Raw genomic sequence first — 15,971 nt, forward strand, 5'->3', positions numbered from 1 at the left:
TTGTCAAGCAGTGTCTTCAAGATGCTTGGCATCGCCATTCTGAGTTCAAGGTCTGCCTGGTCTACAAAGTGAGTTCCAAGACAGCCAGAGTTAGTACAACCAAACCAAACCAAAACTATTCAGACAGAGAAAACAAGAGACCAATGACTAATTCTTTTGTTGTTGTTGTTATTGTTTTTGGTGTTGGTGGTGGTGGATGTGGTGTGTGTTCATGTGGACACACGTGTACATGCAGTGAAGAAGTGAAGTGTACATGCAGTGTACAGGTGAAGAAGTAGGAAAAAAAATCAGGAAATGTGGCAAGGAACCATAGTGCCCACTAGTATTTAAAGATGCACCCCGAACGATTTCTAGAAAGTAACACAAAATGGTATCTTCTCTTATTACCTATAAGCTCAAAGTTCTGCACCTGATTTACAGAACTGTTCTAGGCCAAGACAAGCTAGTTATAGAGAAAGTTGAAAAGAGCTCTTCAGAAATTCAGAGATATGTGCAACCCCTAATTAACAAAGAAAAAAGTCCAAAGCAATTGCATAAAATAAGTAGAAACCATGTAAATACTGTCAAAAATCACACCACACATGAAAAAAATGAATAAAAAAAGCTGGGTGGTGCCTTTAATCCCAGCAGAGGCAGGTGGATCTCTGAGTTCAAGGCCAGCCTGGTCTACAGAGTGAGTTCAGGACAGCCAGGGCTACACAGAAGAACCCTGTTTAAGGGAGAAGGGGAATCACTAGCATTTTCTTCAAAGGTAGCTTTACTTCCCAGAACAGCATGTTTGTGTGACAAGAGCATTTCCATTATTATGAAGCCCAATAAACAAAGGGTGTGTTTTTCTGTTGTGTGTACAACAATTTAAAAACCACATATTAGCAATATTAAAGAGAGTTTACATCAAGTAAAAAGAAAAACTGATTCTCAATGTAAATAAAGTCTGTGTTGGTGTTACAGTAGCGAGCAAAGCTGCTTTGCCTCCCAAATATTAAAGTGTGAATATAATTTATGAGATGATCACACACATTAATAATCAAAGAAATTCAAATTTAAGAAAAAGTTATATGCTATCAAAATGGCAAAAAAAAATTATCTTTTAAATGAAGTTTATAAACGTGTTTGTAAAAATGTGAGGGCAGAGACCTGCAGAGTCCAGGAAAGGGCATCAGATACCCCAGGGGTAGAGCTGCAGGTGGATGTGAGTTGCCTGGTTGGGTCCTGGGAACAGAACTCAAAGCCTCTACAAGAGCAGTTCTCATTCTTAACCACTGAGCCATCTCTCCAGCCCCAAATTGGAAAGAGTTAAAAATAAAAACACTTTATGGTTGCCAGTTTCTCCTGGAAGAATGAAAACTGCTATAGCCTTTCTTTCAAAAAGGCCATTTGCCAGTCAAGTGTATCACTTAACAACCAGATACATAACAACAACCAAAAATGACAGCCCAGAACTCTGAACTATTTCTTATTGCAACATTATTCATCATAACCCAAAGTCAGAAACAGTCTAAACCCATAAAATTAAGGGGATACTTTAAGTGAGCAGTAACAAAGTCACAACCAAGAGCCTTCTAACACAATGGGGTGACAGCACAGCCAAGGGGGGGAACCCACCTATAATCCCTGTACTGTTGAGACAGAGCCAGGGCATCTCTGATTTCCAGACTAGAGGAAGGAAGGAAGGAAGGAAGGAAGGAAGGAAGGAAGGAAGGAAGGAAGGAAGGAAGGAAGGAAGAAAGAGAGAGAAAGAGAGAAAGAAAGAGAGACACAGAGACAGAGAGACAGAGAGAGAGAGAGAGAGAGAGAGAGAGAGAGAGAGAGAGAGGAAGAAGAAGGAGGAGGGGGGAGGGAGGGAGAGAGAAGAGAAGAGAAGAGAAGAGAAGAGAAGAGAAGAGAAGAGAAGAGAAGAGAAGAGAAGAGAAGAAAAAAAAGCAATGGGGCCCAGCCTAGTGAGATGACCTAAATTCAATACTTGGGATTCCACATAGTGGAAGGATAGAATCAACTTCCATTCCTGCATCATGACACTTGATTGTACATTTGTGCACAAATACATTAAATAATTAATTAAATGGATTGTTTTGTTTGTTTGTTTTTCAAAACTTGGTTTCTCTGTGTAGCCTTAACTGTCCTAGATTAGATCTTGATCTTTGGACCAGGTTGGCCCTGAACTAAGAGATCCACCTGCCTCTACCTCCCACACCACCAGGCATTAAATGAATATTTTTATTTATTTTTTTTTAAATATTTATTTATTTATTATGTACACAATATTCTGTCTGCATGTATGCCTACAGGCCAGAAGAGGGCACCAGACCTCATTATAGATGGTTGTGAGCCACCATGTGGATGCTGGGAATTGAACTCAGGACCTTTGGAAGAGCAGGCAACACTCTTAACCACTGAGCCATCTCTCCAGCCCTCTAAATGAATATTTTTAAAAGATAATAGAGGGAGGCTGAACGTGGTAGCACACACCTTTAATCCCAGCACTCGGGAGGCAGAGGCGGGTGGATCTCTGTGAGTTCGAGGCCGGCCTGGTCTACGGAGTGACACTAGGGCTGTTGTAAGAGACCCTTTCTCAAAAAAGAATGCAAGGGAAAGGAGGGACAGGAACCTAAAAGCTCCCGGTCTCCATCACGCTCTACTCACCTCTACAGAGTAAGACATCTCTTCGTTACAGTTGTCATTGATCTTCTCAAAGAGCTCTTCGCACAGCTAGGAGAGCAGAATGAAAGGGACCGTCAACAGCCCAGCCAGAGAAGCACCTCATTATTCACAGCGATAAGATGATAGTCTCCCTTTTTATCTCTCCAAATGTGCATGTCATAAATCTCAAACACAATTAATTATTTTAAATAAAAACTTTATACTCTATCCGGGCAGTGGTGGCACACATCTTTAACCCCAGCACTTGAGAGGCAAAGGCAGGCGGATCTCTGTGAGTTCGAGACCAGCCTGGTCTACAAGAGCTAGTTCCAGGACAGGCTCCAAAACCACAGAGAAACCCTGTCTCAAAAAACCAAAAAAAAAAAAAAAAAAAAAAAAAAGCCAATCTTTTCCTCTCATAGGAAGTACTTCTGAGGGAACAGACAAGCGGTCTCCCTTGTGCCTTACATATCACAGTCTCTGAACACATTTTCTGGTAAATCAAAAGCAATCTGCGACTGAAAGTACTGATGGGCACAGATGCTGACACTCAATGCTTTACCTGTGGAATGATGCCAGCTTGGCTTTCTTCTTGCTTCCCCATCATTGTGTAGGATTTCCCAGCACCAGTCTGCCCATAGGCAAAAATACAGACATTATATCCTTCAAAGGCATGTAAGAGCATTTCCTTCCCAATGTCATTGTACACACGATTCTGCGATGCAAAGCAGGGATCTTCAGGCTGTAAAGATTAAGAAGAAAAGTTACAGTCATTTACTGAAAGTTTTTCCTATATTAATTTGACAACTTCTATATTAAAAATGTTTGGAATCAGAGTAGTCATTTAAACTATACATTTTTAAAGAGCCTTCTACACATTTTTTTTTCATTTACACACACACACACACACACACACACACACACACACACACATATTCACATAGAAAGGCACTACAGAAGTTGGAGCTCCAAGATTTTCTTAAGTAAAAAACAAGAATAACAGACCATAGGTCAGGTTCACACACAAAACTACTTCTTTGAACTTACTGTAGACAGTGTGGCTACTTCAAAGAAAAATACAATTTTAGTGAAGAACATTTTCAATTCCTCCCTCAACCCTCTCCTTGATTAGGCTTTGCAGACAGTGTGGAACATCTCTCCTCACAAAACAGGACAACTTACAATGCCTCAGACACAAGTGCACAGAAATGAAAGCCAGTCTTTAAAGTCACCAAGATTTGGTCCTACACTGACTAAAGGAGTCAGGAGGAACCAAAATACTTGATTAAAGTAAATGTTTTATTCCTCAGGTAGTATTCACTGCATCAAAACTGAATTTATGGCTGGATGTAATAACACAGAGTTGTAATTTCATCACTGAGGAGGAAGAGTCAGGAGGATCAGGAGTTCAAGGTCAGCTTCAGCTACACATAGTGAGGCCCAAGTCAGACTCTGTCTTATTTGGGTTTGTTTTGTTTTTTTTTTAAAACAGAGTTTCACTATACAGCTCTAGCTAGCCTGGAATTTTATATATCAACCAGGCTGTCCTGGAATTCACAGAAATCCATCTGCCTCTGTCTCTTGATTGTTGGGACTAAATCACCCACCACACCAGGACTTCAAAAAAACTGTCTTTAAAAATGAAAATAAATTAAGAAGCCAGGGATATGGCTCAGTGGGTAAACTGTGGGCTTCTGTGCAAACAAGAAAGCCAAAGTTTAGAGTCCCAGGACCCACATCAAAGCTGCCTATGGCAGCATGCATCTTTAACGGATCATAGGGCTCACGGACCAGACAGTTCAGCCAGTCAGTGAGCTACTGGTACAGAGAAACCCTGTCTCAATATGGTGGAAAGTGATGAAGAACACCAGATATCAACTTCCAGTCTTCATATGTACACACATGCATCCCCTGCACGCACTCACACAAGCACATGCGTGCACGTGCGCGTGCGCACACACACACACACACACACACAAATGAATGAACAAACAAATAATTTTTTAAAATGAACTTATAAACTGGGATTTTATTAGCCACGTGTTATAGCCTATGCCTGTAATTCTAGCTCTTGAAAGGGTAAATCAGGAATACTGGCCCAAGTTTGAAGCTAGCCTAGAGTATACAGTAAGTTCAATGCCAATGTGAGCAATGAGATTCTGTCTCAAAACAACAAAAAACTAGCAACACATCTTCCTCAAACACACAGACAGAACTCATCCTTGGCCACACTCGGAAAATCTGAATTGGATCTTGAAACAACCTAGGATAAAAGTAAGACAAGAAAGGCAGAGGGAGGCAGGGGACTCACCGAGGTGTGAGACCAGTAAGAGTAGTCGAAGCTGAAGGACTTTGGTGCTTCCTTTGGGTTCTTTGGGTTAATAATACCTAGAGAATAAAAATATTAAATTGTATTAAGTCCTTCAATTGTAAGTTCATTAGCTCAATATATTATACTATATGCTCAAACCATCCCATATTTATACTATTGAGTCTTAAGAGGACAATCAAAAAATAAAAATATCATTTAAGAGACAATTTATACTTATACTAGAACACACAAACACACTCAGATCAGACCACACACTCAATTGGATGTTACCAGTACTCAGAATATAACAGGTTCTCAGTAAATCTAGGACTGAGTGTCGTTTCAAAGGTAAGTTAGCAGATAAAACTTGGAAATGGGCTGTTTCTATCTCAAAGCACCTCATAAGGTTTGAAATACTTCAACACATTAGAAATAAAAATTAGAAAGATATTATTATATTAATCCAACCTAATATGAAACAAACTCTTTTGGAAATGCTTGCTATCTACTTCGAAAAAGTATTTGGAGCCGGGAGATGATGGAGCACATCTTTAATCCCAGCACTTGGGAGGCAGAGGCAAGCAGATCTCTGTGAGTTCGAGGCCAACCTGGTCTCCAGAGCTACAGAGAAACCTTGCCTTGAAAAACTAAAAAACTAAAAATAAAAAAATAAAAAATCATTTGGTAATGAGGTATTCATTGCAGTTTGTGTTTTCTGAAATTCACAGTAGACAATATGCAATCTACTACATGTATATATGTGCATGGATGTTTTTGCAGAACCACAGTGTACTAATAAATCACAAGTCTCATCACACGTACTGAAAATGCTTTCTCATGTGACTAATACCACCATACCACACTGCAGCAACTGACTGAATGCTGAAGTTTAATCCTTCTTTTTTATATATACAAAGCTTTATCTCATATTTCACATGAGACAGACTGTCCCAAACATGTAGTCATGAAATCTCTAAGACTGGATAGCTCAAGCAAATCATTTCGCTGAGGCAAGGCTACATCCCAAACAGTCCGGGACAACAGGACTGCAAAGTAAACCTGTCCTCAGCAGCTGGTGTGCAGTACACAAACAGCAACCGTTGCTACGATGCTAAGTTCTCCCTCCGGCCGGATTCCTCTGGGTACAGCCACATACTTATGTGGCAACCTCAAACGCTGACAGAGAATTAATAAGTCTCACATTACACATAATCATGTGTCAAGAGAACATGGTTCTAGAAAGAACATCTCTACAAATACACGGTGATTTAATCCAAGTCTGACAAGAGTACAACCAGCCAGAATTCGCCACATCGTTCCTCCAACCCGTTAAGTCTTTTGCATTTAGAAATCTTTTTTATCTTCCCAATCACCCAGTGAGGTAAATGCTTTCTCATCCCCATTTTATAAAGAAGTCATCAAAGAAAAGCTCAATATTCCTCAGGTCACAGAGCAGATTCAGAATTTGAATCTGCAGAGCTGCCACAATTAGCCAAGACATCATCACGTAAATGCTTACTCTCTACACACAATGATCACCAAAGTGAAACAGAAGGCGGCATTTTATATATTTGCATGTAACTATATGCATGTAGCTACTCCCTAAAATTAAGCCACAGGCATTGTTTAAAACTCTCTTTTATTCCTTGCTTTTTTTAGTTTTTCAAGACAGGGTTTCACTGTTTTGCTCTGGCTGTTCTGGAACCCATTTTGTAGACCAGGCTGGCCTCGAACTCACAGAGCTCCACCTGCCTCTGCCTCCCAATCCTAATGCTAGGATTAAAGGCATGCACTATCACCAACTGGCAAAGTTTCCTGGTTTTAACAGTACAAATTAGACAACAAACCCTACCAAGAACACAAATTTTAGAGTCCTGTTGTATGAGACAGAGCTAAAAACTAGTAAGAACCATGAGGTGCTGGGCATGTCCCTGAAGTCAGTCTTCACCACTCTGAAGCATGGTTAAATAAGCTCATCTAGAAAACTGACTGTTCCCAACACTTCATCCACATGTCAGTCTGTCAAGAACATGAGAAATACAAATTCTCAGATCCTGTCCCTTGATTTATCATTTCCCTACGGAGAAAAACAAAGAAATCTACATCAGAGTGTAGTAAGTTGACATGAAATCCTTTTCTTCTTTCTCAGCAGTTTTTCTCTCAGATCTTTGAAGCCTCTGATAGTTATACAACCAATCTGGGTTTCTTGTTTGTTCGTTTTCTGGGATTAAAGCCAGAGATTTGCACAAACTAAGCAAGTAGGCTACCATATGCTACATTCCCAGCCCCCTCCTATTTGTTTGTTTTTTAAAGAATCACTTATATCAACATAAATAGGCCAGGCAGTAGCCTTTAATTCCAGCACTCGGGAAGAAGACAGAGACAGAAGGAGCTCTAGGAGTTAGAGGTCAGCCTGGGCTACAGAACAAGTTCCAGCAGAGTCAGGGCAGTTACACAGAGAAACCCTGTCTCAAAAAAACCAAAACAAACAAACAAAATCAACAAACAAAACAAAATAATGAACAAAAATATACAAGTTTTCAAAAGCTCTTTATAAGGCTTGAGTTCTAGCTCAGTGCCTTCCTAACACATAAGACCAAGCTCAATCCCAAGCAACACACAGACAGTATATAATTGTATAATAGTTTTCATAAATAATATTAAATATACCCATGTTTGATTTTTCTTTTCGAGACAGGGTTTCTCTGTAGCTTTAGAGCTTATCCTGGATTTAGCTCTTGAAATCTACCCATATTTGAAATATTTAGTTATCAAATGAAAAAACATTGTTACTTATATTGTTCAGGAGGAAAGCATTATCAGGAACCTCAGAAGGATGGTAATTTCTCTACCTTTAGAAAACATCGTATTTTATGTGTAGGGTATTTTGTTTGCATGTATGTCTATGCATTTCATGCAAGGCCAGAAAAGGGCATCAGATTTTCTGGAACTGGAGTTACAGATGGTTGGTAGCCATCAAATGGGTGCTGGAAATCAGACAGTCCTCTGAAAGAGCAGCCAGTGCTCTTAACAACTGGGTCATCTCTCCATCCCCTAATTTCTACTTAAGTTTTGTATCTGTGATTGCAGAATTATTTGTTGTTTTCTTTTCTTTGGGTGAGGGGGGGTTCTTCTATGGGAGTTTACCTGCACTGTGTCTATGCATCACTTACATGCCTGGCCTGAAGAGTGCAGAAGATGAATGTTGGGTCCATTGCAGTTGGGGTTACAGACGGTGTAAACCACCCCATGGACACTATTAACCCAGATCCTATGAAGTGCTTGTAACCAGAGCCACCTCACCAGCCATATTCTTTTTTTATATTGTTTTTCAATTTTTTTTGTGTGTGTATGAGTACAGAAAAGGTGTCTGATAATATATAAAGATATCGTTAGGAATCCCCCCTCCTGAGACAGGATTTCTCTGTGTACCAGCCCTAGTTGTCCTGGAACTAACTCTGTAGACTACACTGGCCTCGAACTCAGAGATCTGCCTGCCTCTGCCTCCCAAGTTCTGTGCCATCACTGTCCAGCTCGTTAGGAATCATTTTACTGATCTTTTTCTATCATAGGGCTATTTGTGCTATCCAGCCTATGATTCCTGATAATATTTTTAATTAGGAAATATTTTATATATCTAAGATAACATATATATAAATAAAATATTAAAAAATAAAATATATCTGGCCTGGGCTGTGACCAAGGGCCAAGTCTTGATCCAGGGCCCTAGAACAACGCAGAAGCCTGTGTTGATGTCTGTGGCTTCTGTCGTCACTAGGGTCCATGCAGAGGCCTGTGGTGGGGTCATGTAGGTGTCCAAGGGTCATGCTGCCATGGTGGCCTTGCCAATCTGGGTGACCTGCATGGCCACCTGGAACCATGGTGACAACCCTGCCTGGGCTGCTGCCGAAGACCATGTCTGGGTCTGTGTTGGTGTTCCTTGCTCATGCTGCTACCAAGATCCATGTGGATGCCCGGCGTTTGGGACACACCTGTAATCATGCTGGTGTCCAAGGGCTGTGCCGCTGCCAGTGTCAGGCCAATTTGAGTAGCTAGGGCTGTCAACTGGGGTCATGGTATTGTCTGGACCGGGGCTGCAACCAGGGCCTTGTCTGGGTGTGAGACCTGCTACATCCATGGTCATAGATCAGTGCCTAGCCCAATCGACCCACAGCCAAATACTACATGGAGAAAGAGAGCCCAAACTGGAGATCTCCGTTGGGTCCCTCCCTAGGACATTGGGGAACACCATGGAAGAGGGGCAGAATGTAGGAACCAGAGTGGTTGAGATTACCAGGGGAACACGGTCCACAGACATCAAGTAAGTGGGTTCGTAAGGGCTCACAGACTGAAGTGGCAATCACAGGGCCTGTATGAGTGTGCACTAGAGCCTCTGAATACATAATATGTTTGTTAGCTTGGTGTTTCTGAGGTGGTCCCCTAACAGTGGGAGTGGGAGTCTCTGCTCTTTCAGATGCTCGTGTGACCCTTTTCCTCTTACTGAATTGCCTCACCCAGGCCTGATATGAGGGTTTGTGTCTAGTCTTACTGTATCTTGTTATGCCATGCTCATAGATATTCCTTGTGAAGCCTGCTTTTTCTGAAGGGAATCTGAGGAGGATCTGGAGGAGAGGGGAGATGGGGTGTGAGGGATGGGAGAGGGGAATGTGCAGTCAGGAAGTACCAAAAACAAGAGAGAGAAAAAATAACACCATGTACACATGCATATTAATACACACAGAGATACACACACACTTGATGGAATGGTAGGGGAAGGACCTCATAGCTCAGGCTGACTGAAAAGCTGTGCTCCTTCTACTCCCCTCCTGAATGATACTATTTCAGTCCTCCTTTATCAAACTGAAAAGCAGGTGCAGGGCCGAAGTCCTGAATGTTTCCTTTTCCCAAACCAAAGGGAAGCTAGAACCCTCATTTATCCTCTCCAGGAAATCTTCACACCGTTTGCCTTTGGGTTCAAACTCTTAATTCCTCATGCCACAGTCAACACTGGTTACCTTAAAAGGACAGAGAAGAGCAAGATGGAGTCTGCTACCTATAGTAGAGACGACTATCTTTAAAACAACGATCATGAAATGTTCCAAAGGCCTTAGTTTAATAATGAACCAGAACAAATGTGTTCTCTTTCTTACAGTCACTTCAAGTTAAGATTAACTTCAGAGGGGCAGGGAGATGGCACAGAGGACTCAGGTGCAGCACCCTCATTCAGCACTCCCACGGCAGTGCACAGCCACCTATACTCCAGCTCTAAGGGTTCTGACAACTACTGAATTCTTTAGTATAAATAAACTCACACAGGTGCACACAAATACACACAAATAATCAATAGTTTTTAAAAAGCTAAACCTTAGAGAACTGGCAAGACGGCTCAGAGGGAAAAGTGCTGGCCAATCAGGCCTGACGACCTGGTTTTGGTCCCTGGGATCCACACGGTGGAAGGAGAGAACTGACTCTCACAAGTTATTCCCTGACCTCCACAAATACACGACAGCTTGTGCACAGCCACACAATAAACTAAATAATGTTAAAAACAACCTCCAAAGCTGTTAAACACTCAATTTTACTCCTTCCCTCCTCTTCTCCTTGCCTGCTTTCCAATTTAGTTACCACAGCACAAAGACGCAGAAATGTTTTCATTACTGAACCCCAGAAAACAAGGCACTTAAAACAAGATTTGTATTTAAAACCCCTTTTATTCTCTAGAATAAATTTGTTTATCTAATATCTCAAAGTCACTAATGTAGTAATTACACTGTTGTCAACAAACTACTAAGACTCTGCTGCAACTATAATTAACACATCAGTGTGGGAGCACTGTAACTTTATATTCGCTCTTCTCAAAAGCATGCTTGGGTTGGTTAAAACTCCTAGTGATGGACTAGGTGCAGTGGTTCATGTCTGTAATTCTAGCACTCAGGATGTTGAAGCAGAAGGATCATGAGTTTGAGGACATCTAAGGCTGCACAGTAAGACCCTGCCTCAAAAACACAAAATAAAAAAGTCCAGTGATACCAGAGTAGCCTTCTTCTGCCAAAAAATATCCTATGTCAAAAATTAATGAAAAAAAGGCACAAAAATAAAAATACGTACACCACTTATATTACAAAACCATGAAATCAAAGCCTAAAGCCATACCCTAGTAGAGTCTTCTGGAAATATAGTAAAATGGCAGAAAGCATAAAGTACATTTGAACAAAATACATATAATCACAAAGTGTTTTAATTGTTTAAAATAACTACATACTCTAACATGATAAAAACTAGTGTAGGTATGTTATACATGCTCACCATATACTCGATCCCAAAGAACAAAAAAATATATAGTAAGAAAAGAAGCTGGGGGTGGTGGCACATATCTTTAATCCCAGCATTTCAAAAACACAGGCAAGCAGATCTCTATGAGTTCGAGGTCAGCTGGGTCTACATGGTGAGTTCCAGAACAGCCAGGGCTATATAAAGAGACCCTGTCTTGGAAAAGAAAGAAGGAAAGAAGGAAGGGAGGGAGGGAAAGAGGGAGAAAGGAAGGAAAGCGAGAAAGAGGAAAAATGAAAGGAAAACTACAACTCTTCCATGTCAGTACAGTTCTAACACACAGATACAGACATACGGTGCAATACAGCTGGAGAGACAATCAGTACAGTTCTGACACACAGATACAGACATACGGTGCGATACAGCTGGAGAGACAATCAGTACAGTTCTAACACACAGATACAGACATACGGTGCATACAGCTGGAGAGACAATCAGTACAGTTCTAACACAGAGATACAGACATACGGTGCATACAGCTGGAGAGACAATCAGTACAGTTCTAACACAGAGATACAGACATACGGTGCAATACAGCTGGAGAGACAATCAGTACAGTTCTAACACACAGATACAGACATACGGTGCGATACAGCTGGAGAGACAATCAGTACAGTTCTAACACACAGATACAGACATACGGTGCAATACAGCTGGAGAGACAATCAGTACAGTTCTGACACACAGATACAGACATACGGTGCAATACAGCTGGAGAGACAATCAGTACAGTTCTAACACAGAGATACAGACATACGGTGCGATACAGCTGGAGAGACAATCAGTACAGTTCTAACACACAGATACAGACATACGGTGCGATACAGCTGGAGAGACAATCAGTACAGTTCTGACACACAGATACAGACATACGGTGCAATACAGCTGGAGAGACAATCAGTACAGTTCTAACACACAGATACAGACATACGGTGCGATACAGCTGGAGAGACAATCAGTACAGTTCTGACACACAGATACAGACATACGATGCAATACAGCTGGAGAGACAATCAGTACAGTTCTGACACACAGATACAGACATACGGTGCGATACAGCTGGAGAGACAATCAGTACAGTTCTAACACACAGATACAGACATACGGTGCGATACAGCTGGAGAGACAATCAGTACAGTTCTGACACACAGATACAGACATACGGTGCGATACAGCTGGAGACAGCGCCAGGGTTAAGAGCAGTGACTGTTTTTCCCCGAGGTCCTGAGTTCAGCTGCTAGTACCCACAAGGCAGCTTACAACCACCTGTAATTCCAGTTCCCGGGGATGTGACCTCTCCTAACCTCCACAGGTACGAGGAACACAGGTGGTACAGAGACGTCCATGCAGGCAAATATTTATACACATAGAATAATAAAATAGAATTTAGAACATGCTTGTTTTATAGTGTTTTCTAAAATTCTCAAGGCTGAATATGGTAGCATATGCCTGTAATGCAATCACTCAGAAGATCAAGGCAGGAAAAATAGCAAGGTGAGGCCTGCCTGAGCTACACAGTGAGGCCCCACACTCCCACACCAGAAATGAAGAGCTTCTCAACGAACAATTCTGATCTTCCTAAGCAAATTTTGAACAATCGTACAAGGAGATGAGGTTGGAGCCAGAGAGGTAGCTCGGGGGTAAAAGTACTAGCCACATAAACCTGACTTTAACTCCCAGAGTCAGCAGCTGCACAGACGACTCTGCAGCTAAGAGCTTGCTGCTCAGTTAAGAGGCCTAGAGTTCAGATCCCAGCACCCTATCAGGCACCTCACTGACACAGAACAGCAGCAGAATCACGAGAGATGCCTCAGCAAACTGGAAGGCAGGAGACCCGCCTCTAGAAAGCTGTGCTTTCACCTCTACACATGCACCAAGACACGTGAAAATGCCTACTTGCTCAGGCACATACGTACACACTCAACGGATATTGAAAACAAACAGGTGAAGCTTCATCTGTTGGCACAGACCTGTAATTCAGCACTAACGAGGCAAATCTGGGAGGACAACCATGAGTTTAAAACTAACCTCATTTACAAAGCAAGTTCCAGGCCATTGAGGGCCACACAGTAAGGCAATCTCAATGAAAAAAAAAGAGGGGGGACTCTCTGGAAAGCCCCAATCTTATTTGATCTGAGTAGCCCAAAGATTTGAAGTTGTGCCCTTCTATTTTATGATTTCACTTAATAAAGAAAAACACTGGGCAGTGGTGGCACACACCTTTAATCCCAACACTCAGAGGCAGGTGAATCTCAGTGAGTTCAAGGCCAATTTTCAGAACAGCAAGGGCTATACAGAGAAATCCTGCCTCAAACACGTCCCCCCCAAAAGCCAAACTTAATCTAAAGTTATATCCAGATTGGACAAAAGTGTTATTGAATGAAATAGTACAACAGTAACTATGTTGAGCTGTACAGCAAAGGTGACTCTTACAAAGACTGGGGGACAGGCCAGACAGCCAAGGTCTAATTACAAGATAAAGGAGAGTCTAGGTAAGCAAGACAAAGTCTCCTAGCCTCAATGACTTCAAAGCAATGAGAAAGATCAGGAGGGAAGGAGGGGGAACTGTGGTTGGTATGTAAAATGAAACAAAATAAACAAAAAAGCCTTTTAAATAAAAAAAGTTAAGGAAACCAGTTAGATTATTTTGAGGACTGAATGAATAAACTTTGTAAGTGCCTAAATAAGACAACTTAGGTGTTTATTGTTTTGAATTAGAAATCACATTTTCTCCACAATTAAAAATATATAAAAAGTAAAGGTTTTTGGTTTTCCCTGTACATGTTTTGCCTCAAGTTTTTCACAGTGAAAGGGGTTCTCTGGTTTCTGGCCAGAACATGTCTGGCGAAACAATATAAGCAGTTAACTCATGTCTTCAATGTGTTCTCTGTCCTTCGAAAACAAAGGCTTCTAAGAAATTTCCAGCCTTTCCCCTCTCCTCTCTCCCTTATAAAGACGCCCAGCGCCAGGGCTTTCTAACAGGCGCCGTACTACTTCAATTACTTACACTATATCCAAAAAAGACTTAAAAACTAAAGCTTTGTGCCCTCTGCTTGCTGAATGACAAAACCCAATTTCCTATTTATGCCCACATCCCCACAACACTAACAACACACTGTGAAGAGCATTTAGTCTACTACGCTGCACAATCCTCGACAGCAAACACAGAAGTTGTGGATGCCTACCTTGCCTGACAGGAAGCAGATCAGCTCTCCAGCTCGCTAGCTAGCTCCCTCTCTGTCTCACACCTCACCAGGCTACCAAAAGCAATCACAATGTCCATGCTACGGACATGGATTTTTAAAACTGAACTCTAAAACGGAAAGCAGAAAGCAAAGACCAAATTTCCTAGCAGATCTTATTGTTGGGAGAGCACAGTGGCACACGTCTTTTTTGGTTGGTTTTTTGTTTTTTCGAGACAGGGTTTCTCTGTGGCTTTGGAGCCTGTCCTGGAACTAGCTCTGTAGACCAGGCTGGCCTCGAACTCACAGAGATCCGCCTGCCTCTGCCTCCCGAGTGCTGGGATTGAAGGTGTGCACCATGGCCGACTGCACTTGGCTCTTCACAGTTGCTCCAGCCAATGGAAGTCAGAAGACAGTATGGGGTTCCCCTGGATCCAGAGTTCTGAGTTACCCACCCCAGTGTGAACCTGGTCCTCTGCAAGAACAGCAAGTGCTCTGAACTGCTGAGCCATCTCCCCAGCCCCCAGCTGTCTCCTGCTGAGTTGTTTTTTGTTGTTTCTGTTTTGTTTTGTTTTTTGTTTTTTATTTTGGAGACAGGGTTTCTCCGTAGCTTTTGGTTCCTGTCCTGGAACTAGTTCTTATAGACCAGGCTGGCCTCGAACTCACAGAGATCCTCCTGCCTCTGATGCTGAGTTGTTTTGCTATGGAAATAATTCAAGTAGCTGAAGAAGCCTATACATAATAAAATCGGTTCTTGGCCAATGAGAGGCCTTGGCACTTGCCACCAAATCTGATGGCCCACATTTGGTCCCCAGAATCCCCACGGAAGGAGAGACTCTGATCTCCACACGTGCTCCATGGCACAAACACTGTTCCCACATACACACACACTAAACACACAAACTAAGTAAATGAATAAACAAATAAATAAATGTAATTTAATATTTTTAATGCAGTTCTTGGGCTAGCAAGATAGCTCAGCAGGTATGGGGTATGGGTACTTCCTGCACAAGCCTGATGAGTTGAGCTGGATCTCCAGAACCTGTGGATGGCAGGAGGAACAAAACTAGCACCCCATGGTTGTTCTCCACATAGGCGCTACCGCAAAGCACACACATACCACCCCCCCCACACACACACAGGATAGAATAAGTCTGAATAAATGGATGAATGAAAAACAGTTCTAAGTACACAACAGAAAAAGCCCTATCCAACTTATGCACTATTATTTCTGACTTTAAACTTATATTGTTGACCAGCAAGATATCTCAACCAGTAAAGATGCTTGCTGCTGAGCCGGACAAATTCAATCCCCGGAATCCACAAAGCAGGAAGAGAAATGACTCTCACAGGCTGTCCTCTGACCTCCATACATGTGCCATGGCATGCACACACATACACACAATAAAATACAAAACAAAATAAAATGAATGCAAAAACATAAAATAAAACAAAACATTAAACTTGGGCTGAAAAGCTGGCTCGGCAGTTAAGAGCACTGGATACTC

The 15,971-nt window shown here is 41.9% G+C and overlaps 1 protein-coding gene across 16 annotated transcripts in view; it reads right to left on the reverse strand.

The window, feature by feature from the left end:
* Kif1b (kinesin family member 1B) overlaps positions 1 to 15,971 on the reverse strand; it is a 134,587-nt gene that overhangs the window by 92,518 nt on the left and 26,098 nt on the right. For all 16 annotated transcript variants that reach the window (XM_075946223.1, XM_075946218.1, XM_075946210.1 and 13 more), the window contains exons 3-5: positions 4,952 to 5,028; positions 3,203 to 3,382; positions 2,644 to 2,709 (exon numbers count right to left, since the gene is read on the reverse strand). In XM_075946223.1, coding sequence (XP_075802338.1) covers positions 2,644 to 2,709; positions 3,203 to 3,382; positions 4,952 to 5,028 — 323 coding nt within the window. The remainder of the gene's footprint in view (positions 1 to 2,643; positions 2,710 to 3,202; positions 3,383 to 4,951; positions 5,029 to 15,971) is intronic.

The sequence above is a fragment of the Microtus pennsylvanicus genome, chromosome 13 (genome assembly GCF_037038515.1).
Source record: "Microtus pennsylvanicus isolate mMicPen1 chromosome 13, mMicPen1.hap1, whole genome shotgun sequence".
NCBI classification, from domain to species: domain Eukaryota; kingdom Metazoa; phylum Chordata; class Mammalia; order Rodentia; family Cricetidae; genus Microtus; species Microtus pennsylvanicus.